Source organism: Diadema setosum, chromosome 21 (assembly GCF_964275005.1).
Source record: "Diadema setosum chromosome 21, eeDiaSeto1, whole genome shotgun sequence".
Classification (NCBI taxonomy): Eukaryota; Metazoa; Echinodermata; class Echinoidea; order Diadematoida; family Diadematidae; genus Diadema; species Diadema setosum.
Genome location: NC_092705.1, coordinates 18,558,370 through 18,586,277, shown reverse-complemented (window position 1 = coordinate 18,586,277; position 27,908 = coordinate 18,558,370). Strand labels below are relative to the sequence as shown.

The 27,908-nt window shown below is 37.8% G+C and overlaps 1 protein-coding gene across 1 annotated transcript in view; it reads left to right on the top strand.

The window, feature by feature from the left end:
- The window catches only part of LOC140244701 (uncharacterized), a 245,979-nt gene extending 221,088 nt beyond the window's left edge, over positions 1-24,891 (top strand). Inside the window, exons 29-30 of the mRNA XM_072324317.1 lie at positions 5,747-5,888; positions 21,461-24,891. Of these exons, the coding sequence (XP_072180418.1) occupies positions 5,747-5,888; positions 21,461-22,027 (709 nt within the window). The 3' untranslated portion in view covers positions 22,028-24,891. The remainder of the gene's footprint in view (positions 1-5,746; positions 5,889-21,460) is intronic.
- Positions 24,892-27,908: the final 3,017 nt, after the last annotated feature.

Genomic DNA, 27,908 nt, shown 5'->3' with positions numbered 1-27,908 from the left:
ATTTATTGTGAGTTTTGAATGTCATTCAAAAAACTTAATGACACTTTTAGCAGGTGGTTAACCCTTTTCTAATTGGGCTATTTGAGACCAAGTTTTTACTGGGGGGGGGGGGGGGTCAAATTGACCCCCCCCTTCAGATCTCGGCCGCCGATGGCGCGATTGCCGCAAAATTTTGCCTAGAGCCATAGAGCCGGATGTCAACTAAAAGATTACATGGTCATACAATAGAAAAATATTTATTTTCTATTTTTAGTAAATTAATTATGCAAATTTATGCATGAAATCAAATTTTCACTGGTAACTCCATTAAAAAGATTGAAGGATTGCTAAATTTTGATGTCAGAATTCCTCAAGACACATCAAACAATTTTCTTGCAAAAAAAGGACAATCAATGTCAATTTTCTTTGTTTTGTTAATTTCTTATGTATTTTATTGTTTTTTCAACCTTTTGTTTTCTATTGTTTTTTTGCCAAAATTTGTTGCAGGCACTTTTTTGAGCTTACGTATCTTTGTTATAATTGATTAATTTCAATGAATAAAAGTTGAAATTATCTAATATATATCAATTTAACAAAAAACAAACAAACACAATTTGCATTAGATTTGCTCACAATAAGCCAGTTCGGGGTTCCCCTTTGAGCATGAGCAGAAAAAGGTCATTTGTACCAGTAGAGCATGTTGGTTTTTAAATTCACTGAGATAAGCATCTGTGATGCAATGAATATTCAAGTAATCCTTGTATTAAAGTGATGCTTGCCATCACATCCACCCGGCGGCAAAAGCAGTATTTGGCAATATCAATAGAAGAAGATTGTCATTACATTCAATGCAAAATAAATGATGTTTCCGAAGTGTCAATTGATGGATCATTCTGATCACCTGGTCTATGCGAGTACATCCTTTGTTTGAACATGACTGATGAATTCCATGAATTGTTACGTTGGGCAAGCTAATGCATTCTGCTGCTTGAAGACTAGTGGAGTGCCTAATCAACTGAGAAAGAAGAAAGGTCATTTGTACCCATCTGTACATGAGCTAACCCAGTACTGGCTTATATCACAAATTTGAGCTGTTTTCAGGCTGACATGCATATGCAAAACATTATGTAACTTCAAAATGGTGTACCCGGAAATCGCAAATTTGGTGAAGATTCAATGAAAAAAGTAATGAAATGGCGTAGCAAAATCTCTGCGCGTTGTGTAATCATGGCGCAAAATGTCGAGGGGGTCAATTATTGTATCCCGCGAACAGAGTTTGGAGGATACTATGGATTTGGCCTTGTCACGCCGCCGCCGCCGCCGTGTCCACTGCAGAGCTTGTGAGCGCTCTACCGTCTATAGTTCTTCTCGGATCATTTTCAAATTTAGCATGAGGGTGTATTATGGTAAAATAAAAAAGCTTATTGTTTCTTGGTGATGGGGCCTTTACTTGTTCCGTCTTTACACACACAGAGTACATTTTTCAGGGTCTGCTTGTGTTTGTGGCTGTGTTTCTTGACTGTTTTTTTTTTTTTTTTTATTTGTTGTATAAGTGTATCGTAGTCAAATCCAGACACCTATTCCTATTGGTAATGCTGCCCCCCACTGTTCCACCTTTTACAGGGACAAAGGACACTATCAAGTAAAAATCTGCAAAAATTCTTGATTATTTGATAACTTGATTGCTACTCCAAAATTTTATTCAGACTTGTTTAGGAGGTGCATGGGAGGTCATTTTACATTTAGGACACAACAGTTTGTGATTACAGCCCCCTCAGTGTTCAGACTGGGATGCCATGTCACATATCTTTATGTTCTATCAGCCACATTTCTTCTCAGATTTAATTCAAACTTGCTATAGAGGTTTGTGGGGGGTTATTCTAGGTAACAAAAGTTTTTAATTGACAGCGCCCTCATTGTTCCGACTATTAAAGGATGTCATGTCATATTTCTTGTATCTGCTATACTAACCTCATTTTTCATCAGATTTTATTCAGACTTGGTAAGGAGGTGTATGGATGGTCATTTTACTTTAACACGTAGAACACAGCAGTATGTGGTGATGTTGCCCTCAGTGCTCTGATTTGGATGCCATGTCACATTTCTTGAATGTGCTCTATCAGCCACATTTCTAGTCAGATTTTATTCAAACTTGCTATTGAGGTTTATGGGAAGTTATTCTCGGTAACAAAAGTTTTAATTGACAGCGCCCCCATTGTTCAGACTTTTATAAGATAGCACGTCATATTCCTTTTATGTGCTATACCAACCTCATTTCTCGTGGTATTTCATTGTATCCTGCAACAGTTGCCATATTATACAACATTTTGGCTTAAAAAGTCATCCAGATGGGGTATGAGGGACAGGTTCCGGGGTCCCCCGTGCGAGTGCTCTAGTTATAAGATGGTGATAAAGGACCTTCGTCAATTCAATGATTGGGGCATAAATTTTTACCATTACCCACGTAGTAATGACTGATACACGTACCAACAACCACTCAAAGATATCGTTGCTCAAGTACTGTAAAAGTGGACATTTTCGCGTGACTAATTTTTCACGCTCGGCCGGATAAACAGAGTTTCGCGTGTTTTTATTTCCGCGGAATCAAGACCTCAACTACTGGAGCATATAGCACGCAAAAATATTTGTGTGCTTTTATTTTCGTGCTAGTTTCTCGTTGCGCGAAATGCGTGAAAAATTTCAACACTGCGAAAATTTCCACCTTAACAGTACATGACTGTATAATCATGTGCACTGATGTTACAATTACATACTTTAGTAGAATACAAGCAGTTTATAAGCACTCACTCAATCACTTGATTACTGTATGACCAATTGTGACTGGCGACAATGGTTTCAGGCAAAAGTCGGGAATTTTGAAAATTCATTTTTTCACTGAATCACATTGCCCATTTCCTAAGCTTTGCATTGATATAAAACACTTGTATTCTTCGGCACCATAAGTGGGCATAGAAAGAGAAATAAAATGCACTTTTTAAGTTGTTAGCCTGACAAAATTGCGAGAAAACAGGCTTTGAAGATTCACCTCTTTCTCAAGGACAATGTCTGAGCGGCGATGCGAGGGGAGAATCACCCATCCGTACGATGGTGCCAATCGATGTTAAGCTCTGCCTCTAGCAACCACATCGCCTTCTGATTGGCTCACTGAGAGAGTCAAATTTCCAGGGCACCTTCCTCGGAGCTCAGCGTATGGAGCCGAAAAACAATGCGTTTCGCTCGGGTTTGTTTACAGTACGTCTTTCAAGATGGCGAATACGATAATTGCACGTATGGTGTATATGTACATGTGTACGGTGCACGCATTACGCAATGGCATCCACACGCCATGACCGTGTGCATGTAACATGAGCGGTGGCGAATCCACACATTTATAAATCACGTTTTCATTGTGGTTGATTTGTCGTTATCATTGGTGACCCTTTTGAAGTCAGAAAATTGCTAGTGCTGGCAAGGGTCACGCTTCCTGTTTGTTTTGCTTTTACAAGACATGCATATGTTGCTTTGTTCGGTGGTGCTAATTAAATTAAAACAAACAAACAAACAAATGAACACGACTCGTTAGTTTGGTGCGATCTTGATGTGTAGTATTTGAATATAATTAGTCACATGTGACCGCTCCTTTCCTCTCATCTACCTTCCATTGAGTCAGTCTGCTGTCATAATTTTTACTACATGTACAAGTAGACAAATTTGAGAATATCTAGTTTTCTTTTCACACGATTATGTCATGCTACATGATTTTTGTTTCACTTCCGTTGTCGAACATTGCGGTAGAATAATTTGGATAGAAAGCCAAACGAAGAGCACGCACTACAGAGCGAGCGTATTAAATCACTATAGCAAGAACAATGGAGCATGTAATCGTGCACGCGTGGACAAAGCATTCCCCAAACGCTGCAACTGGTGTCTCCGAAAGCCGAATTATGTAAATGTATGCGACGCACCAGCCAATCGCATGCGAGACCCTGCGCCGTAGCAACACTGGGGATATTGGTGCGGCGTTCGAAAGAAGCTCGAAACTGACGAGTGCGACCCAACATAGGGTGCTTAAAATTCCATTTTCGATAGGAAAAACTTAGTCTTATGCTATGAAATTTAGTGTAGATGTAGAAAACATATCAAGGATTTGATTTCTGCAAAAAACCTAAATCGACAAAGATAATGGTCAAAATCTTTGTACCCCGCCGCCTAGGAGGGAATTTGCTCTTGCGACTTTTGCCTGAAACCGTTGTCGCGGGTCACAATTTCTATTAGTTTGTGTCTAAGTTCAGTGTGTTTGGAACATTTCTACAGACCTCTTGGCTTTTGAGCAAGGTTTACATGTATCTGACTGGTATTTACCCATAAAGGTAAATGGAAAAAAGTTCATAGAACCAGTTTATAAAACAAGTGATGCACAGCTTTAAGTTTGTGACATTAGTGGAGATGCAGCTAACTCTTGGGTATTCACAATGTCATGCATGTTATGCCATTTTAATACCCCGGAGGTGTGTTGCATCTCCACTGACGCACTCTCACCTGAGTTATTTGTATACTATTTCATTACTACAAATCCTGTACATGTCTTGATCTCATCAAAAGCTTAACCCTAAAAAGACTGGGCTATTTTGGTAGCTCGAAAGACTGGGGGGGCCCACCCCTTAAGATCTCGGCCATGGATCGCGCGATCGCCGCGGAAATTTGCACAATGGTAGTGTGAGATGTAATCTACAAGATCGTATATTTAAATTTTCCAAAATAGTCTTCTTTTATTTTATTTTGATTAATTATGCTAATTTATGCGAGAAATCAGACCTTTTTTATCTAAATCAGTAAATAAAGCTCCAAAAGTGCTCATTTTTGGTCTAGATATTCTTTGTAGCATTCTTAGCAAATGTACTTGAAAAAAAATTCGGTATCAAAATTAATTTCTTATTTATTTTATTGTTTTATGAATTTCTTATGTATTTCTTTGTTTTTTCGACCTTTTGTTTTTTTTGTTTTTTTAGCAAAATTTGTGGCAGACCCTATTTGAAGCATAACACTACTAAAACAAATTGATTTTAGCCATTGAGAGTAAAAATAAGCATATTTATATGAACCATGTGATAAAACTCAATTTGTATTGACTTTGTACACAAAATCACATTTTTGAGCCATTTTCGGTCTCGCGTGCATGTACAAAAAGTTATGTAACTTCAGAACCGTACCCCCGGGCGTCACAAATTTGGTGTCAAAATGTGCGGGAAACTCGAAAGAAAAAAGTCATAGAGCATCGCGGCGAGAGCATTGTGTGTTGCTGAGTAATCGCGCGAAATGTCGAGGGGGGGGCCTTTTAGGCCCCCCCCCCCAGTCTTTTTAGGGTTAAACCAATGAAAGACATTGTTGGTCTCAACAGTGGACTATCACATACTTTGTAATGTCTAACAAAGTGTCTAAATGTATATTGGAATCTGTCATTTTGTTTGGACATCAAAAAGATTAGCAAAAGATGTTTTTTACCTCCTTAAATTTCAGTGCAAATCTGATAGGTCCAGCCTCCTGTTTCCAACAGAAAAGACGATAAAACATAGTCTTTTATTCTCCTATAATATACACCAAATTCTTATTAGTGTACTCAAAAGTCTGCATTTATGGCTATTGTTTTATTCTCTCCTTCACCCTTCACCAATTCACCAAATATGCAGGTTTGCTTCTCTGTTTGTATTAGCTGTTCATATAAGGCTTGCTTTATTATCTGGCAACTGTTTTGTTCTCCTTATTCCAGTAAGGCTGAGAGCAGTATGAAAGTTGTCAGGGTGCAGCTGAGCGATGGGGAGCGGGTTGTTGGTATCCGATATCCACATGTCCTCATCCCTCTTGCTGAAGCAGCTCTTCGGGAGAAGAAGACGCTGGAGAAGGTCCAAGCAGTGAGTCTTTGATGCTATATGATACTACATTTATAACAACCATTTTTTTTTTTCAATTTGCAGTATGCATAGTATTTGCATAGTATAATTATAAAGAAAGCTTTCTAAATGGTACAGATGCTTTGGCTTTTCATTGAATTGCTCAGTAGGTTTGTACAGATATAAAATCCGAGAAGCTGAACAGATTTGTCAAATGTGAATACCATTTAAAGACAGCACTTTAAGCACCATGTGATGTTAAAAGGACATTGAAAAAAAGTTGTTTTATTGTCATGAGATGCAGAGTTTGAAGACACATTGTCTCATAAGAATAGTTAGGAATCCAACCATATGAATTCATAGGAGGGGAAGACATACAGTGTCAGTAAGTTTGGTTGCTTGCAACCAGTTAAGAAAATGAAACAAGAATCAGTCATTTATATCTTTCAGCATGACAGTGAAAAGGTAGAAATTAAGTTGAGCCCATTCTTCTTTACAATGCTTCAATGTACATAATCGCTTTTTTATGCCTCCGCCACAAAGTGTCGCTCTGGAGGCATTATGTTTTCGGGTTGTCTGTCCTTCCGTCCATTTGTCTGTCCTTCCATCCATAATTAAGTTTTGTGAATAGTGTAACTAAAAGGGATGTACAGTATTGGTGGAGATGAGAATTGGGCTTTTAACTTGTTGCGAGATACCAAGAAAACACTTATGAAGTAGTACAGAGCATACCATTTTTAAGAGGAATTCAATGTTTATTTGATGAAAATCAGGTTTAGAATGACTGAAACATCCAAAAACAAAGTAAAACAGAGCGATCATAATAAAAGGTGGGTCCCACACTTTATTAGAATCGTTCTGTTTTGGATATCTCAGCCATTTCAAAACCAATTTTCATCAAATAAACATTGAATTCCTCATGGAATTACATGCTCTGTCATATTTCATAAGAGGCTTCTTATTATCTCACCCAAAATGTTAGAAACCTGAAATTAGGTCTCAACCAAAACTATACGATCCCTTGAAAAAACTTTTAGGTATCCTAATGAAACTTGGCATATGTATGTATGAGTAAATTAAATTGTGCACATGCTCAAGGCAAAAGGTCAAGGTCAAAATCTCAGCATTTCACTATTTTCCCCATATCTGTGCAGTGCCTCAAGGTACTTTCTTAAAAGTTGGTGTATACATGTATCACCAGATAAAGATTATCTGGGAAAGTTTTTGGATTGGGGTAAGAGGTCCAAGGTCAAGTGAAAATGCTAACATAACACTTTTTTCTCACCATTTCTCGGAAATGGCTCAAGATGCATGTAGCATCATGAAACTTTGCATGTACTGCCTGACAGTGATTCTCTTTTTGGGATGCTTTGGGCCATGGGGTTGAAGGTCAAAGGTCAGGTTAAAATGCTAAAATTCTGTTTTTTGATGCTGAAATTACACTTTTTCTCCATACCTTCGAGAATACTCAATGTGTAAACTTACTAAAACTAGGTCCATGTATACATTACATGCATTACTGCACAATGATTCTGTTGTTAAAGATTTTGGCCATGGGGTCAAAGGCTTTGTCAAGGGAAAATGTTAAAATGTCACAATTTTTTCCATATTTTGAAAATAGCTCAAAGTATTGTCATGAAAATGGATGTTACCAGCTAGTGATTATTCTTGGGTCATGGGGTCAAAAGGCAAGGGGCAAATGTAAACTAAAAATGTTCAGATCCCCAATAACACAGAGACTTCAACTCTCCCGTTTTCGACGGGAGATCTCCCGCCGAAAGCCCATTTTTGCGCAATCTCCCGTTCTCCCGTTTGAGATTTGATTGCTCCTGCCCTGGCTCTGTGTCTCCCGGTGGAAAGGATTTCTTACTTATTTCTATTGTATGTTGAAAAAATAAGCCTTAGATAGCACCAGAGAACATCTAGAATCCTAGGAACTTCGCGCTTCGCACACATCAACTTGGAGTCTCCCGTTTGCTAGGGGTTTCGGGCGGGAGAATCTCCAGATCAGAAGGTGCTTGGTGTTGGAGTCTCTGATAACACGGCCCTGTTTTATCAAAACTTAAAATTGATTATGAGTCCTGGAAATCAATGATAACTTCCAAATCAACTATATATCCGTTTTATCCAGAGACCCATAAGTGAAATCAGTTATGACTTCCTCCCAAATCAGCTATAAGTCAAGACTGTCAAAGAAGACTCAGTTGTAAGGAACTTTACAGAAGACAGATGGCTTCCATGCCTTTCTAGTCTAGTTGGGGTCTTGTCAAAAATGTTCTTCTGTTAACAGCTGTCTTTCTCTAATACATTGTATTTACTTACATTTCTTCCATCTAGTTTTCGTCTTTTCCTTGCATATAATTCACAATTGACATACATCGCTCGCGCAACTGGTGCACGTGAACACCTACAGCAGTCTCAATAGTGCGTGTTGTACAGCTGCTAGACTAGACTACTGTTGAACTTTCAAACATGCCTGATTTGCACAGGGCCAGTAAAAATTATGTTCATTCTTAAAGGGCCTCTGAAGCAAAAATCAGCATAATTTTCATGTTGAGGTCATTTATATGTAATGTTATGTGCTGATTTGGCATTTACGACTACTTTTTGATGATTCTGACGAATGAAAGTTCTATTTTGAGAGAAGCTACAGCTCTGGGAACGCCCCTTGAAATTCTGTCAAAACACGCGAACGGCGCGTAGGTCCAGATGACGTCATCTCAAGAATGATTCGAGTTCGAGCAGCACTGCTCAGCTCTATTTGCATGATATTGTAAAAAGATTCTATTAGCTTTTGTCTTTCGTCTACAGTGGATAACACAACTATTTTTCTTTGGATAACCCTTTCCCCGGAAACATGAGCAATTCATCGGATAGTAGCGTGGAAGAGAGGGTTGACTCTTCTAGTTCAGATTCTTAACATGCAGAATTTAGTGAGCAAATTCCTGCTGTTTTGCCTCGTCCATGTGCAGATAGCTGTCTCTCGGTTTGATGATGGAGAAGACATTGAGAGGCGGCTTGGTAACAGAGATTCTTCTTCTTCTGTTAAGTGCAACTTCATGCTTGAAGATTATGCACTGTAGTGTGTGAGAGTGTGCAGCCGTATGTGTGCTCCACCAGTCAAATTCCATAGGTAGTGTATTTACAACATATATACATGGAGTACAAGTAAAATCCATAATTTCCTATATGAGATGCAGTTACATCTCCCTCAAGAAGGACTTGAATGCCTCGAGGGAGGGCGAGTCAGCGGCAGCCGGGTCTGCTGGTAGGTGGTTCCAGTTCTGTTCTGGGGAAGAAAGATAAGCTATACACCAGATTGATGCATAATGGTGTTCTTAAGCAGGAATCATGCCCCCTTGTAGAATATGTTGACTTCTTAAGGTGTTGCTGCCAGTCAATGTCCACCAGATCATAGCGGATGCAATACAGCATTACAAGACGGCTTTGTAGACATCTGCTAGTAAGTGTTGGCCATTGTAACCTGTTTAGCATTGTGGTGACACTGCTGTGACATTTGATGTTTCCAGTCACTTAACGTGCACTTCGTAGCTGAATCATCTCAATCTTGTTCACATTTTTGCGGGTGTGTGGGTCCCATGCTGTTGCAGCATACTCCACAAGTGGACGAATGTAGGTGAAATAGGTGGCGTGCTTGATCTTCTGGTTGCAGTGTCTGAAGTTACGACGGAAGAAGACACAAACAGAGTTTGCCTTCTTGACTGTGGCATCAATATGTGTATTGAAAGTCAACTTTCTGTCAGGATGGACCCCCATATACTTTGCTGAGTGAACTTCTTGAAGGTGATGGCCATGGATGTTGTACTGACCTATGATTGGGTTTCTTCTGTTAGTGACATGCAGGACCTGGCACTTGGAAGGAAGAAATTCCATCTTCCACCTGATCTCCCACTCTTGAAGTCTGCTTTAATTGATAAATCTTCATGCAGTTTATCTGACTCTTGTTGTGATGTAATGCGTTTGTACAGGAGGCAGCCATCAGCATACAAACGAGGGGATGAATGCTTAATGCTGTCCAGTAGGTCATTTATGTAGATGAGGAACAAGAGATGTCCCAAAACGCTACCCTGTGGCACGCCAGAGGTAACTCTTGCTTTGTTACTGATCGAGAGTTGGCCCTCTAGCATGACTTGCTGAGTGCGGTCAGTTAGGAAGTCTGCCATCCACTGAAGAGTAAGTCCACGAACACCATAGTGTTGTGCTTTGAGAAGAAGGCGCTGGTGAGATACCTTGTCAAAGGCCTTACCAAAGTCAAATAGTATGACATTGATCTGTTCTTTGTCTTCTAATTCCTTAGCAAGGTCATTGATGGTGAGTATGAGTTGTGTCTCACATGATCGCCGCTTCCTGAATCCATGCTGGCTGTCAGAGAGAATGTGATTGTTGATGAGATGGTGAATAATGGCACAATGTACGATGTGCTCACACAGCTTGCATGGGATTGCTGTCAGGGAGATTGGTCTCTAGTTTGCTAGGCATGATTTGCAACCTTTCTTGTAGATAGGAACCACAAGAGCTTTTTTCCAAGATGATGGAATGCAACCTTGATGGAGAGAGGCTTGGAAGAGCAGAGTAACTGCAGGTGAGATCTGCTCTGCAGTTTCTTTCAGTAGTTTGGCAGGAATCCCGTCAGGCCCTGTTGCTTTGTGTTGCTTCAGATTTTTGAGCAGTTTTGTTACTCGTGCTGTGGTCACTTCTATGTCTGCCATGTCTGGGTATGGACTTTGTCAGGAAGGGATGAATCATCATCATCATCATCATCAATTCCAAACACTGAGGAAAAATGTTTGTTAAGGATGTTTCCCTTCTGCTTCGGATCACAGTGTAAAACATTTTCTTCCTTGAGGGGGGCTACACTCGTAAGGTCACATCAAATGGTCTTGATTAAAGCACCCAGGCGTTTGTTACCACTGGGATCACTGTCAATCCAGTCAGCCAAGTACTTGTTGTAAGCTTGTCGGCAGGTTTTCTGTGTATCCCTTTTAATGGCATGATAACGGCTCCCAGCATTCATCTATGCTTTAGTAGTGCTGGTGGACCTGCTTGAGATGTGCTTTGCTTTTCTGTAGGCCCTTCGTTTCTTACAACACATGTGTTCGGTTGTGGTGTTAACAACATTGATTACATCTTGATGAGGACATTTTCAATGGTATATGTGCATGGCTCTGATCATGGGTACCCTTCATCCTGCAATATTTTTAACATCCATAGAATTTTGCTGACCGCACCAAGGTGCTATTTTCTGACAAAGATTTAACAAAATAAAGCCAAGGAAGCTGTAAGCCAATTTTTGTATTATTTAGAATAATATTTTTGTATTTACAGCCATTTTTAGATTAAAAAATGCAGTTTTTTGGCTTTTAAACGTAACATTAAAAACAGCACAATTTCATGCCCATCATTAAAAGGAAGGATTATGCTTTTGTTGGACATTTGATGAATGAAATGTATGAACTAGTATAGTACAAAAAATTTTATATTGAGAGCATGCCATGTGCTCTTCAAATAAAAATATATGGATGTATTAGGGTTTTGTTCATAACTTTTAGTGTCCACCAAACATATATAAATAAATCACACAATTGCAGTTGATATTGCAATAGCTGTTTTGTAATATAGCATTCAAAAGAGATCAGAGGAACAGTCCAACAATTAAAAAGGTTTTTATTCCCCATTACTCAGATATTGAAAATATACTATCACTTGCAACATCACTTGAATTTTGAATGTCCACAGTTATGAACATAATACAGCCCTATTCTGAAGTAATGGAAAATCATTTTCTAAACTTTTGTATCACCAGGGATTGCTTTCATAAAAATATAAGAAAATATTACTTCACATAAGCATTTTACATCTTTTTAAAAATTTTTCATCAATTACGAAGGTGGACGTGGTTATGAACAAAAGAGTTATGAACGTAACATTCGGTTTTTATTTAATATCAATGTCAAAATTGTGTAGCTATTTCTTAACAATTCTAAACTATTCTGTCTTTTTCAGTATAAAAACACAAACTACTAATGATTTTATGTGTTGTATACTACATATTGTTGTACTTCCTTTCATCTCTTCCTTATGTTCATAACCTGGACACCATGTCCACCAGTTATGAACATAACAACAACTTCATAAAATTAAAACATTTATCTTAAAATTAATCTTGTAAAATTAATTTGATTTTAAGTCATTATTTCTTTAGTCTTAACTAGTTTCTTGTAAGTTTTGATGCATAAGAGTAATCTGTTTCTTTAAAATAACCATCAGTAGTGTCCTACAGTTATGAACATAATCTTTTTTGACAACAGCAAATTCTTACAGTGAAAAAGAATAAGAATGATTACAACTTTAGTTATGTTATATGTTGGTCCACTCCATTGCCTTTATTTATTGAAATGTTGTTAATGGGGATATGATATCAATTCAGGGATGTTTGCTAAATTTCTTCAGCACAGGTCACAAAATCTTATGTTCATAACTATTGTCCATAATGGAATCAATCACTATGCTTTGGTGAAGATGCAAATCCCTGAACTTCTGGTATATGATGATAGTCATAGCAATTATCAACTGATATATCACTGAAGTTTTTCTGAAACTGCTTCCATAAATGAATAAAAAAAAAAAAATAGGAAATGGACATGGAGTTATGAACAAAGACACTTGATGTTTTGATGTTTGATTACATGTGCACTGCCCATGGAACAGCTCTTAAAATTGGTGTGTGAGTAATACAGGGTGTAAGGAAAATTGTAAGGAGAGAATCAGTTTCATTCTAAGAACTTCATTTTTGACCCCATATGTTACACTTTGGGTACTCATGATTGGAGCCATGCACATATGATCCTTTACAAGTTTGTCCAGTGAGCGCTGAGTGTCCTCAAACAAGGTTTCAATTGGAGTAGAGATGCTATTGTCAGTGACAAACTTGTCTGCCCACTTCTTGGCACAAGAACAAATACACTCCAAGTCTGCTTTTTTCTAGAGTAAGATTTCTCTTCGGACTGGTTTTCGTTTTGTCGCCTTGATTTCCAGTTCTGTGTATATCACATCATGGGCACTTAGCCCTATAATGGGCTGACACTACCGAACTAATGTTGGGTGATTTGTAGAAATGGTATCCAGAATGTTGTCTCTTCTGGTAGGGAAGTTGACGATCTGTTCAAGCCCTGTGCTAGCAAGTGTTTGAAGGTATGATTCACTGGTGGAGTGTCTATATTGGTGAGATGTGATCTGCTCTTTTTCCCAGTTTATATCTGGTAAGTTCATGTCACCACCAATCCACCACTGCTGAGCTAGGATCAGCACTGCAGATATCCATGATGGCTTGGTTCAGGTTGTCCATGTAAGCTTGATTGCTGTTTGGTGGTCTATAAGCAGAGGCAAATACAATGTCCTGCTTTCCATCGGATATCTAGCAACAATAACATTTTTATGACAATAACATATCTCTGACGTCATCTAGGCGCCATTTTGTGATTTTCGGACAATGTCACATGATCGAACATAACTTCATATTAAACTAAATGTCATTTCTGTATCATTTTCGGTGGACACAAAGTTCAGGTCACGCTTTATCTTCCTTTTCTATGCTAATTACCCAGGTCATCATGACACGTGCGTATGTGCGTCAAAATTTTAAAATGCTCAAAATGACTTCCCAATGGGAAATCTCAAAGTTTCAGACAATTTTAAGCGTTTCAAAAAATTCCGCGCGTACACGTCCGTCCGCGCGTTTTCGCGGGCACAGGGTGTAAGCAACATGAAAATGCACTTTTTTTGACTGATTTGGATTCCTGATACTTTGAGTAACAATATCCATTGATTTCCGATCAATTTTGACCTATAACAAAGGAATGCACTAGCGTCAAAGATGAAATTCCGCACGCGCCTATGTGCAAATATAGTGAAAAATCATGTCTTTGTTTATTTCGCCATAGCTCTTTAATTTAACGTCCAGCAACCCTATGTTTTTATTGCATATTACAAAAGCATATGAATTATAAATAACATTTCAAGTATCAATATTTCGAGGACCACTCGATGACGTCATCATATCATCATCTGAAATCAAAAATTTGGAATTAATTTTTTTGAGGTACTGTTTCTGACATCTATTTGCTGGTCTCTCTGTTGTTTTAGCCCAATATTATCCCAAATTCGGATATGTTGTACTTTGAACATTTCCCTTTCAAGTCCATGTCATTGTTTTGCAATTTGATGACGTCATCATACAGGAAATTGTGATTAAAGACAAAGACTCAAAATCAGCCAAATTTACGTGATATGTCTACGGGAGGTGATTTTTTCATAGTCTTGCATTGACTGGACGTTCTAGCACCCCTATCTCAATTGCTTTTGCTCCATTTCTTCTAAAACTTAAGTGTTTTGTGGCTGACACAATAAGCTGTAGTAATCATGCATTTTATGTTTTTCAAATATCTACATCATGTTGACAATTTTGTATTTAAAACTGAAAATAGGAATGCAATCTGGACGAAATGATTCCTGATTTATTTTTCGAACGAACCCTTTGGGAAAGTTGCATAGCGCCATCATAGAACGATTGGTGATTTATCTATGCGGCTGCATACACCTTGATCGAACTGACCGACCCATTGCTAGAAACCCGCTCTGCTAGAAATGGCATAGCGCCATCAAAATCAATCGCGGTCACTTGAAGATGTATTCCCGGCTGGCAATAAATTGCACAGTGCATGTTCTCGTCAGTGGTTCATGTATTTGGACATGTTTGAATTTTGCTCTATTTCATTTGAAAGTCAAATGTGTTTTAGCTGAGACAACAAATCTTCGTAATTTGGCATTGAAATATCGTTCAGACACCCTTATCAGTGCAAAAAATGTCAATATCACAGTAAATTTGTGTTGTAAATGGTATATAGATTAAAGTTTCACTTCCAATCTTCGGGAGACCGGTGTGGCTAAATCGCTTAGTGCGCTGCATGTTCATTATGCCATACCAGAGGACAAGGAGTTCGAGCCCCCCTGGACGCTATTTTTTTTTCTCTTTTTCTTTATTTTTCTTTTCTCTTTTTTTGGCAGTTCAGCTTCACTCCTAATCCTATGTCATTTATCGTATTATTTCATCAAGTATACACACCCCACGAACACAGCCACTCTATTTCCCTTGTTTTGTGTCGATGGTTGGAGGTTGGATGTGCTTCATTTCTCACACGTAATGTTGTAAATTGCCCTTGGTACAGTGCCCCGCTTGCCACCTTTCGTTTTCTCTTTCCTTTTCTCTACGTTTGTTCCTCTTATACTGTCACAGGACAGGTCGGAAAATAATTTACATAACTCAACTGGAGAAGGAATGGCAACAGAATGAATTAATTCTAGGCCAGGTGTTTGACATCTTGCTCATCTCTTTGAAATTCCAGGTTGTTATTATTTGACCCAATAACGGAGTTAAAGACAGGCAGGAAAGGAATGGGCTTGATATTGCTTTATATTATATGAGGTATTTCATGCCGCACCCGACCAAGTGTAGTGCGTGTGACGGGGTTCTCTGTCATTTATTTTCGTCATTGCTGTTTCACTAGTAGCCGTAGGTGATATGTATTGTTGGCATCTGAGACAATAGAACAGGTCAGTATCAAACTGGAATCACCCTAAGCAATGTGGTAAGCGTTCAATTTGATGCATTATTTTTCTTCTTTAAAGTCAATCACTACTGATTGAATTACACAATATAATATGGCATGTTCCACTGGTAGTTTAGGAAAAGGGAAGTTAATGCACGATGCAATCACATGTGCACGAGTGCTACCATTGATTTCAGAGATGTCATTGTGGTGTGGTACTGGTGGTTGTAAAGGAATCATTGCTTTTAAATTAATGAGACGATCATTTGCATCAAGACCATACTCACGTCTAGAATACAATGCATGTTCATGCGGGCGCTTTTGTTATCCTTTTTCTTTTCTTTTTTCAATTCAAGAATGTTATATTTAAAGTTGTTTCTTTCCCCTAACATTTTTTTGTGTGGATGTTCCGTGGCCGAGTAGTAGAGCAGCGATTTAAGTTATGGTTTTAATGCATCTTGTTTAGCATCTTCTCTGACATTAAGTTGATGGTTTTTATGCCTCCGCCATGAAGTGGTGCCGGAGGCATTATTAAATTTGACATTGTCCTCTATTTGTCTGTTTATGCTTAAAAAACACTGCTATAACATCTAATACATTTGCTTCACTTGTCACACGCAAGGTTATAAATTGCAGTTGTGCAGTTTTTCTTTTGCCACCTCTCGGTTTCTCTTCCCTTTTTGCTACGTTTGTTTTTGTTATACTGTAGGTGAGAATGTGTGCAATAAGCCATTTACATAACACCAACTTGAGTACGAATGAGAACTGAATTAATCATCTCTAGGCCAGGTGTATAGCTTCTCGCTCATCTCTTTGATATTTCAGGTTGTTATTGTTTGACCCAATAACGGAGTTGTAGACGGGCTTCATGTTTCTATGGAGGTATCTCGTGCCACATGAGTGGAAGACATCACTGTTATTAGAGTATTAGTAATGAGCTTTTTCTTGTCCCTCCCTGCCAATTATGGTGTGTTTGAAGTGGTTATGTGTCGTTCTGCCAAAGAAAAGGCGAAACTTTTATTGTCGTCATGGCTGTTTCTCTATGCGTAGCCGTAGGTGATGCGTGTTGTTGGCATCTGGGCAGTGAAGAACAGAGTACTGTAGTATCAGGCTTTAATCCCCCTGAGTTATACGTGCTAAGCGTTCAATTAATTTTGATATATCTTTATGACGTCTATCACTGCTGATGGAATTACAGAATTATGCTATTACATGTATCACTGAAAGTTTATAAAGCAAAGTTAATGCACTATGCAAGCAAATGGTGCATGAGTCATACCACTGATTTCAGAAGGGAAATTATGGTATGCCAATATGTAACGGTGTTATGGCTTTGGAATTGCTGAGACAATAAACAAATACTTACTACTCCTTCAACTTCTAACTGCCCCTTTGAATATGTGTCGGTCGCAGGTGATCGTCATGATTTATCTTTCACGTATAAGCTTACGTTCCACACTCTTGGTTCGAGGAGACCTATAGTTACGTGGTTAAAGGCGATGTCTCTTTTGAGGGAGCCGTATGTTGGGCCTGTGAAGTTTCGAACCTCATAGGATGTAAAGCGAATATTTTTTCTCCTTTATTTTTTTGTCTTAAATTGAGTAATGTCACTTGGTCCAGGTATAAATCACATTGTCATGTAAACACATACACTCGCTTTATTTCCCTTTGTTTTGTATTGGATGCTTTATTGCTTTTACTGCATGCTGGAAAATGTTAAGGCATGTAGCTGTAAGAGATCTCCCAACTGGTATTCTATAACTGACAACAAGATTAGATATAGCAATATTATGTAAATAAGGGTCAAAGTTCATATTTGAAAAGACCAATATTAAAGTCAAGATGATCATTAAAACACTTTATTGTCATGTTTCAATTTGGTCGTGTCAAGGACAACATGGTACAGATACACTGTACTAAGAAAAGCTGTTAATCAACTTAGGCCTACTTGCACACGCAGACACAAGCACGGGACATTCCACGTGGTTTGCATGACAGAAACAATTTGATCTGAATTATAAAGGTACAAAAAATTCGACTTCACTAACATATTATTGCAGCAATATAACTTAAAGTCGCTATATAACATTGTTTTCGATGTCGATCATGGGTGACCGATTTCTGATGACTCCCAGCGTATCACCTAACTCATCTTCAGTGACGGGTTTCATGTCTCATTTTCTTTTTTACTTCATTTATTTTCATTGATTTACATACATGTACATCTATTTCTTCTATCAACTCTTTGTGTGCCATGGTGCAAACCCCAGGCCTATGTGCCACATTATTCTGAGACTGCAATGTAGTCATGCTTTGTGAAAAATATTCTGTTTTTCAAACCTATACGTAACTTTTTTTTTTTAATTTGTGTTAGTTGCCCTGGACATGTAATGAGCAAAGTTGTAGAGAAAATCCCCAGATTTGCTTCGATGTAAATTCTATGACAAATCTATGATTTTTTTTTTTCAAATTACCAATAGCTGCATTATTGTAGAGGCACATATTTTTGCACACAAAACAGCGACAGAAACCTGGAATTAACTCACTAAGCCAGGAGGAAACACCGCTTGATAGTCAGCTTTACTCTTGCAGTCCAAATTTTCCATAAATTTGGATCTTTGGGAAAGGAGTGACGACTCGCCCCATCCTTTATCATGCTACTACACCCTGCAACGATGCATCATTGAGGCATGGTTTACAAGGTGCAGCTAAGATCTCCTAAAACAATATTTTTTTTTGCAATTAGATGTTCGACAACCCAATGTCTTGCAAGCAATCAACACACGACAACAGCTGGGTATGCGTACGGGTACAGCCGGGTATACGCGGTACGGGTGCCTCGACATTGGCTAAATGTAGTCAGCTTTCGTCTGTCAGATTTAATGTACAAATGTATCCATGTCAGTTAATAGTAATAGTGTATCATTATCACACAGATTTTTGTAGAGGTCAAGGTCCCACTTTAACAGTTATTAACATTCAGCAGTACAATGCAACGGTGTTCACATTCACACTACACAGACGCACACACTGTGTGGGCTTTGACTTTTTTCTGTTGCAAACATGCTAGCAGCTCTGCTGCAGCACTTCTACACTTCTGTGGCAAACAACCCTCCCATTAAACATTTGTTTTTGGTTTTGTTTTGTTTTTGTTTTTGTTTTTGTATTATACTGTTTTTAAGCAGACAGTACCAGAAACCAGCCTCATCCTGCATTTTTTATTTTGACTAAATCAATGATAAGTCATGGTGATCAGCTACAACTACTGTATGTATCGGTTATAAGTCTCATCGTAAAACAGAAACTTATTCATATAGTCTATTTGAGTTATCACTGATTTCACGATCAATGATAATTCCCGTTTGTTAAAACGGGGCCCAGCTCTCTTAACCCTAAAACTAGGCTGGGGGGGGGGGGCCTCTGAGGCCCTCCCTCGACGTTCCGCGTGATGTATCGCTATCGCAAAAAGCTATCGCCGCGATGTTTCATGACTTTTTTCTTTCAAGTCTCCCGCATCTTTTGACATCAAATTTGCGATGCCCAGGCACACGGTTCCGAAGTTGCACATAAATATGTATGTGCATGTCAGACCAAAAATTGCTCAAAAACGTGAATTCGTGTACAATTTCAATGCAAACTGTGCTTACAAGCAAATATCATAAAAGCATGATTATTTTGGGATTTATTGATTAAAATCAATTAATAACAAATTTTCTTGTTCGGAACAATGCCGCGGACAAATTTCATCAAAAAAACAATGAAAAACATAAAGTCGAAAAAACAAAGAAATACATAATAAATTCAAAAAACAATAAAATACTTAGAGGAAATTTTTTCTGATGGCACAATTTTTTTCTCTTACATTTGCTAAGGACATTAAAAAGAATACTTACACACAAAAAAAATGTGCCTGTTTTGAGCTTTATATAGTGATTTATATCAAATTGTCTGATTTCATGCACATTATGCATAGATTAGCATAATTTAGCATGAATGATAATTTTTTGAAAAATGAACTTCATGGTACTTTAGATTACATCATAGGCAATGTGTGTGCCAATTTTTGTCACAGTCGCGCGGTCGACGGCCGAGATCTGGAGGGGGGCCTGGGAGGCCCCTCCGGCTCTATCATCTACCAAAATAGCCCGGCCTAGTTAGGGTTAAAGAGAAAACCCAGTCCAAATATAAGTTATTCTGATAAAAAAAGAGTAAAAAAAGGTTCAACAGTAAAAATTTGACTGAAATCGGATGAAAAATGAGGAAGTTATGAAATTTTGAAGTTTTGATAATCTCTCCAAAACAGGTCTTGTACAATGGGTATGAATATGCAAATGAGTGAGCTAACCATGTCATATACCCTCACAATTTTCCATTGATCGTGTACAAAAAAAAAAAAAAAAAATGACGAAAATTCAATGTTTCTGTCATTGAAGTCTGAAACATGATGTTATTCCTGGTTGAATAACTTCAGAATGGTGATCAGTTAGATATATGAGGATTTGAGCCTCGGGCATAAATGCGTTTGAATGAAAAAGTGGAAATTTCAATATTTTATGTAAAACTATATGGTAAGTTGTGAGGGAATGACATGGTCACTTTGCCATTTGCATATATATTCATATTTACTGTTCAAGAAATGTTTCCCCCCAAAATAGCAAAACTTCGAAATGTCATAACTTTCTTATTTTTCATCCTTTAAACAATTTATTCATCCATCCAAATAAATCCTAGTTCAAGCAAAGTAGGCCTAAACATGCAACACATTTGGGACAAGCATGTCTTTTTAATTTTTTGCAGATTATGTGACACTGTCATCCCATATTGTCAAGATGTACTCTAGACTCATTGGGAGAACCATGCAGAATGGCGGAGGCATACCAGTCGCCATAGCAACATTTCTAGTTTTCAACGATATTCATTCACTTCCATTCAAATGATACTTCAAAAACCGATTCAGTTTAATATTACTGTACAACGTAACATAAATAATTCCTAAAAACAGCATTTCCACACTTGGAAATAAAAATTAACAAAGGTCACAATTGCAGTGCTCATTTCATTTTTAATTATTAAAAAATACATTGAAAATAATACAGCAAATATACTAACCAATTGAAAAAAAAGATGAAAAATTAAAGTATTTTATATCTCAAATAAAACTCATCCCCTGGCCGATTCTCCCTAACTGCCCTTTCTAACAATATGCCATTACAACTATCCAAAATATGAAACACCTTTCATATTCACCTTTCCCCTTCACCTTTAAATCTATACCGGGTGTCCCCAAAAAAAGCGGAACGGTGGATTTTCAGTACCTTGCGTTCTAAAAGTGATGTATTTTTTGACATTATTAGAAAGAGCATCTTCCGCAGAAGACAATGATACCAAAATTATTAAATTTGGTGCAGAACTTTTTATTCTACACCCAATTCTGTAAATGCAGTCATTTTTAAATTTCGAATTCAAATGAGCGAAGGATATGGGTGCGACACGCGTTCCATACAGTGTATTGTGTAAGCCCGTTGATCCATGTCAACAAAAGATACAGCTTTCACATTGGGCGCACACACACACACACACACACACATTGTTTTTTTCCTGTCCGCGCCCAATGTGAAAGCTGTATTTTTTGTTGAAAATGATTTGCTTCAGAATGGTCTCATATTCAAGTAATGTGCAGTTTAATGCTTCCAGGTTAGCGTCCCTGGTCAGTGACGGAGCATTAATCTGCACATTACTTGAATGTGAGACCGTTCTGAAGCAAATCATTTTCACACAACAATAGATATACAATGAACTCTTGAATGAATCCCATAAGGATTGGAACAATCATCTCCCAGCATTTCCACTGATTCCCACTGATCAGTTACTAGCCTTCCCCTTTAAATTGGTGTTGAAAAGCAGGGAATAGAACAGCAGCCTGCTGTTGTTACCCACGAAGAATATTATCACCTTCTCCACACACAGACTCTTGGTATTGGACCAGGCTCATCAAGCCATTTTCAAGCCAGTCAAGTCACCCAAAATGCCAGTTCCTTGTGCTCTCCACAGAAAGGTGCTTTCTTCGAAGATGAGACCCCAATCATTGCAAAGTGCATGTCAAAGGCCATGACGCAACCGCCAACGCTCATCAATTACTTCCAGGTCAAGGAGCGAGGAGCACCTGAGCAAGAAACAATGACTGGAGCAGAATTTGAGGAGGATCCAATTCTAAAACGCAAACACTCAGATATATCAGATGATAGCAGTGAACTAGATGTACTGATCAGTGAGACAGAATTGGCTGTGCAAAAAAACCCCCAAACGCTACAAGAAAGGAATTCACAGGAAGGGAGGACAAAAAGTGTCAGTAAGATTGGTAGCTTGCCACCAGCCAAGAAAATTAAACAGGCTTCCATCTTACATTCCTTCCAGCGTGCCAGTGAGAAGAAGGTGGAAAGAAAAGTATGCCCAGTTTGCAACAAGGAGCTTCCACCTGGAACCATGAATCAAGAACTGAACAGACACATTGATCAGTGTTTGGCCTCTGCATAGGTTGAAGTATTGCATCAAATATACATTACAAGTATTTAATCTTGCTGTTTTGTATCATCCACTCTTATAATACATTTCTAACCCTCATCCTCTGTGACAGAAAAATGTATTCCCCAGTGATGTCAATTTGATGGAAATAATGCTTGAAAAAAAAATGATGTATTACAGATCACAGATCACTTTATTCCAGTGGTTTGTCCCAAATGTGATATTTTCCTGTACAATTAGATTTCACCCATTCTTTCGTTATTGTTGCATTGAACTACAGGAAAAGCTTGATATACATGTATGACCACTGATATAACAAGATATCAGATACAATGAAAAATGTTTGTCAGTCCCAATATTTTTGCCACACACGTCAGTGTATTGCACTATACTCTTACGATCACAGTGGCTGTGTAAAAATTACTGCTACAACAAGCTAAAACTCGTAACTTCCAAAATGCTAACTGAAAAGCGAGCTAAACCTGTGACAAAAAAAAAAATCACATTGTCTACATAAATAACCATGACACAGTCCAATATCCCACATACTCAGCACACTATGCCTTTGCCAACGTTGATATCAGTGCCATAAACAATGTAGTGCTGATGCTAATCTATGGATGAGCCATTGAACTTTTTGAGATTTATGTTATGACCCATCATCCATTCTCTCAAAAGGAAATCTACCAATGATAACAATTTACTGCTCTACACCCACAAACAAATGAAGGATTATGCTCTCCATTGTTAGTCATTCTACCATTGCACCACATGTGTATACAATCTTCTCAAGGAGGAACACTGTTTTTGTCAGCAGTTATATATTAGGCAATAAGAACTTGCTCTGGATAAGACTACATGTATTTGCTATGTTTCTCTCTTGAAAGGGAAATAAAATAAAATGGCTGCTTATTCACTAAAAACATGGCCATGATAGCTCTGACAATAGTGTACACTGTATAAAGAATTACAGTGTATACACAAACATTGTGGTGTTTGTGTAATATAATTTGTACTCATTGATGTAATAAGATAACAAAAATAGTAATCATATGGCTTAACCTGACCTGATCATTATATGGCATTTCCCCTGTATACATTAGTCTATTACAGGATTTCAAGTGAAGCATATTAATAATGTTTCTGATTAATTCTTGTTTCCTGTTTTTATATTATCAACACTGTTTTTCAGGGTAATCTAATATGTTTTTGATCTTCTTTCTTTCTGTAATTGTCATCCAAATTGTTAAAGAAAGAATATGCTGAGACTCGGTGTTCCATTTCATAACCAGAATAATCTTGTTAACTGATATATTCATAGTCATGAACATTTTCCCTGAGGACCCAGTAACAAACTATTCAAGTCACATGTTCCTTCAGAATGCTCTATCATTACCTTGAACTCAGTTTCCATGCATTCGTTGTTGGTATGTTAAATGGTCTTCCAAGTAAGCTTCCCATTTCTCAGGGACAACCTTGAAATGCAAGTGTTTTAGAATTGAGTATGTGAGAAAACTGGTAAATTACACTGATACTAATTGCTTTGTATGATATTGGCCAAAAAAAAAATGCATTTTGTAACATATGATAAGATGGAATGATGCCTACATTTTTAGTGCCATGAAATAAGTACCAATTGAAATGGATATGAAATGGTCAGTTTGTCATCTTGTGTGTCAAATTAATTGTCATAATGCTGCTCAAACTTGTCCTGTTTCACATTCAAGGTTGGATTGTCCTTGAGGCAAAAGCAATTCTTATGTCATAACACAAGTACAACTTCTAAATCTCATGTAGAATGCCAGATTGTTCATGCTTAGAAAAATAAATGTGTGATAATGACAGGATTTTGTTTCTTGTCATGGGAATTTTACAGAGACCTTATTGTGAGGCTTGTGTGGGAAATGCAATACTGTATTTAGATAAAGAGCAGGGAAAGGTTTGTATTGGAAATGGGTTATCTTCACAGTGCATGAGCGAAGGCTTTTTTTTTAATGAATTCACCAAGACTTTGTGTACTTGTGTGGAACATTTTATTCATGTATGGAATATGTACATATACATATGATACACATGGTCTCAGTAATCATGGTAATAGTGAAGTAAGCAATTCTCCACTGCTTGAAATTTTACTTCTCAGACAAGCATCGTCTTAGTGTGTATCGGGTTTGAAGTATTATTGTGGGTTTTTCTTTTCTAGTTGTTTTGCCAGTGTGCTCTAACCTCAGATTAATTTGCTGGAGATTGATTTAGTCAGCAATCCAGCTCAGCAGACTTTGTAAAGCCAAAGAAAAAGGAATTAAGTCCTTCGGACTCTGTACAAGAGCATGCTGTACCAGAAGAATCCAGCTCGATGTTTTGAAGGGCATTGATATCTAATGTTGCCATGTAAAAAAGATAATTTCATCTTAAGTTTGCACTTTTCAATGTCAAAGAGCATAGGTTAAGGTGAAGTATTTCACTGAAATGCAGTGACTTTGGAGAAAATTCAAAGCAGATATATCAATAATTTTAAGTGATGCAAGACAGGATGAGGCATGACTTTCAAAGCTGATTTGTTTATTTTGACAAGTTAGTATACTTTCTATTCGTAAGTGGCCTTTTGATGAGTACTGAACAGTATGCTTTCTATTACGAGATTTTATAAGTGGTTGCTTGCCTGATGCTTTTCACTGATATAGCAACCTTGCTAGTGATCTAGTGCCCTTAGAAATGAATAAGACAGTATTGTAAAGTGGTAGTTACTATGTGACAGTCAAGTGACAAAAAGTAATGCTATTAAAGCTGTTAACATTTCTGTGTTTCTGAAGACTTAACTTTGATTATTGCCACATCACCACATGTACATTGTAGTTATTTTGTTCACTATTGTTTATTTCTTGTAAAAAGGAAATAATCATTTGAAGATTATTTCAAGGAAAAGTTTGGTAGTTATTGGGGTCAAATGATGTTGTCATTCTGTACAATCTCACAGTGACTATATATATATATATATATATATATATATATATACACATATGTGTGTATATATATATATACACATATGTGTGTGTGTGTGTGTGTGTGTGTAGGTGTAAGAATTAAGGAGAGGAGGCTTCAGCCTTTAACTTTTTGCAAGATATTTAAAAAACACTTTATGAAATGCTAAAGAGCATAAGATTCTAAGAGGAATTCAAAGTTAATTTGATGAAAATCGGTTTTTAAAATGGCGGAGATATCAAAAAAAAAAAAACCAAAGTAAAACAAAGCAAAGGTGGGTCCCACGTTCCACTACGCTGCTCTCGCCACGATTTGGCTTTTTTTTTTTTCTTTTTTTGCAGATCGGGTATGATCGGGTGCCACAGCATCCGATCTGGACCCAATACGATGTTGGAACGCTGTAAGAACGCTGCATTTAAAGAGGTAATCCACCCCAAAAATAAACTTCAAAAGGAAGGGAAAAAATTAATATTCCCTACAGAACGATACAAAAATGACTGAAATCGGATAAGAAATAAAGATATGACATTTTGAAATTTCACATTTTTTCGGAAAAATTTCTTCACCAGTCCTTATGAATATTCAAATGAGCAAATTGACGATGTCATACTCTCACAACTTTTTATTCATTTCATGTACAGATATGACAAAAATCTACCATTTCAGCTGTAACGTTCCTCAGTTAAAGTGAAGTCCATGTCATTTTCTTCAAACTTTCCATACCGTAACTTTGACCCATCCGAAGCCCAAATATGTAAATAAAACCACAGGTTCATGTGCTTGTTTTTCTTCTACGGGACTTTGAAGAATATGACCAGTCGGCCGTCCTGTACCAAAACGATAGCGTTACAGGATCAAGACCATGATTGGCAACAAAATCTGCAATGACAAACTTAAATCTCCATAATTCTTTCAAAATCCACGTTATTTTCTCCAAATTAGCAAAAATTGCAGAAAAAGGTACGCAAAACGAGGAAAAGGTTTTAAAGTTAGGGTTTACACTCTCATTCTTGAGCAAGCAGCGCCCTCACGCGGCAGAAAACCGAAATCTCTCAAATCCTTCTCATAGACGTTTTCTGTTAGGGGTGAGGTAAAGGACAAGTTTCATAAAACTTGTGCTGTACATTCAAAACCCCTGTCATTTTCACGAAACTTGACCAAATTGTAGAAGAAGGCTTACTTATTCCAGAAAAATAATAAAAAGTGGGGGTTCGTGTGCTCGTTTTTGTGCTAGCAGCGCCCCCATGCGACATATATCGTCGTAAGTCCCCAAAATCTGGTCAGGAACCTATGCAGGGATGCCCTGACAGGGTGGCTTCATAAAACTTATGCTGTACATTCAAAACCCATGTCATTTTCAGGAAACTTGACCAAATTGTAGAAGAAGGCTTACTAATTCCAGAATAACAATAAAAAGTGGGGGTTCATGACTGTGCTAGTTTTTGTGCTGGCAGCACCCCCATAAATTATAATAGAAATCATCCTAGGACCCCAAAATCTGGGTATAAATCTATCGTGGGTGCCCTGATTAGGTGGGGTTCATGAATGTCATGTCATTTTTACGAAACTTTATCAAATTGTAGAAGAAGGGTTACTTAATGCAGAATTGTAAAAATGGGGAGGTTCATGTGCTCGTTTTAGTGCTAGCAGAGCCTCCTTGCAACAGAAATCATCGTAAGACCCCCAAATCTGGTCAGGAACCAATGCAGGGATATACCCTGCTATATAGGATGCATGAATCTCATGCATGCGGTTCACTCAAAACCCCATTTTTTTTTCTTCAAAAAACAAAACAAAAAAACGTCTCACAATTGCAGTGATATGGTGAAAAAATATTCAGAAAGGAAGGTCCATGTGCGTTTTTGTTATTTCCCTTACACAGCCATGATTGTGGACGCAAGCGTGGAAAACTCCACATTGACATGTTTGTTTGTTTGTTTGTTTGACCCACTTGCTGTAACCATGTGCAGAAAGTGATAATGGAGGAAGAAGAATAGATAGAAGGAAATGCGAGTTTTGGCATTAGTCTGACGGTCCTCCAAAGGAAAAACAAATCTTAATATAATGACGTTGATTGTAGATTGCATGTGTTGGTTGTTGCAGTGGTTGGTAAAGTGCGTGTTGGAAACTATGGAGATGTACCTTGAGTACCCCCCCCCCCCCGAAAAAAAAAAATTGTCTGATTCTCCTTTTGTCCCACCAGATTTGGTAATCAAAAGTTAATATCTGAATGGTGAAAGTGATAATACTCGTTTGATAATACTTTCGTTACTTTGTATTTTGTAACCAAAAATAATTTAAAAAAACCCAATATTTTGTATTAGTAATGACAAGTTTAGATCTAATTTAGATTTTAACAGATACTCAGATTGTTTTAGTTGTTAGACCTAAAGATGAAATGTGTGTCATGTTTGTTTTGTTGATGTTGTTGTTGTTTTTAACACCTTGTCTAGTAGACTAGTAATCCCCGACTAGGGCCTAGTAGGTAGGCCCTTATAGTACCTTCGCACTCGACTTGACCATGTTGATGAACAGATAATGAACTGCATGTCACAAAACAGATCTATGGATTGAAAATGGAAACAGCTCAGTTCCACTTCCAAGCTTCCCGATTCTGTCGATCAGTGTTGTGCTACCAGGACTATTTTATATGCGGCTCGAACCGCTGAACTTTGCGTAGTGGACATGTACGTACAGATTGTAACGCGTACAGTCGGCACGCGAGCCGAGCGAGGCCGCCAAGCGCGGCCTTGCCGCGGTGGGGAGCTGTCGGGTATCCGTACGTACCTTGTATGGTTGAGGGGTCTAGATATCGCGCACGAAAATTTGAAATGCTCTTATAATAGAAGTTATTCCATAATCGTACCTGAATTTCTCAATGAATATCACGAAAATGCAGAAAAATCACCTCCCA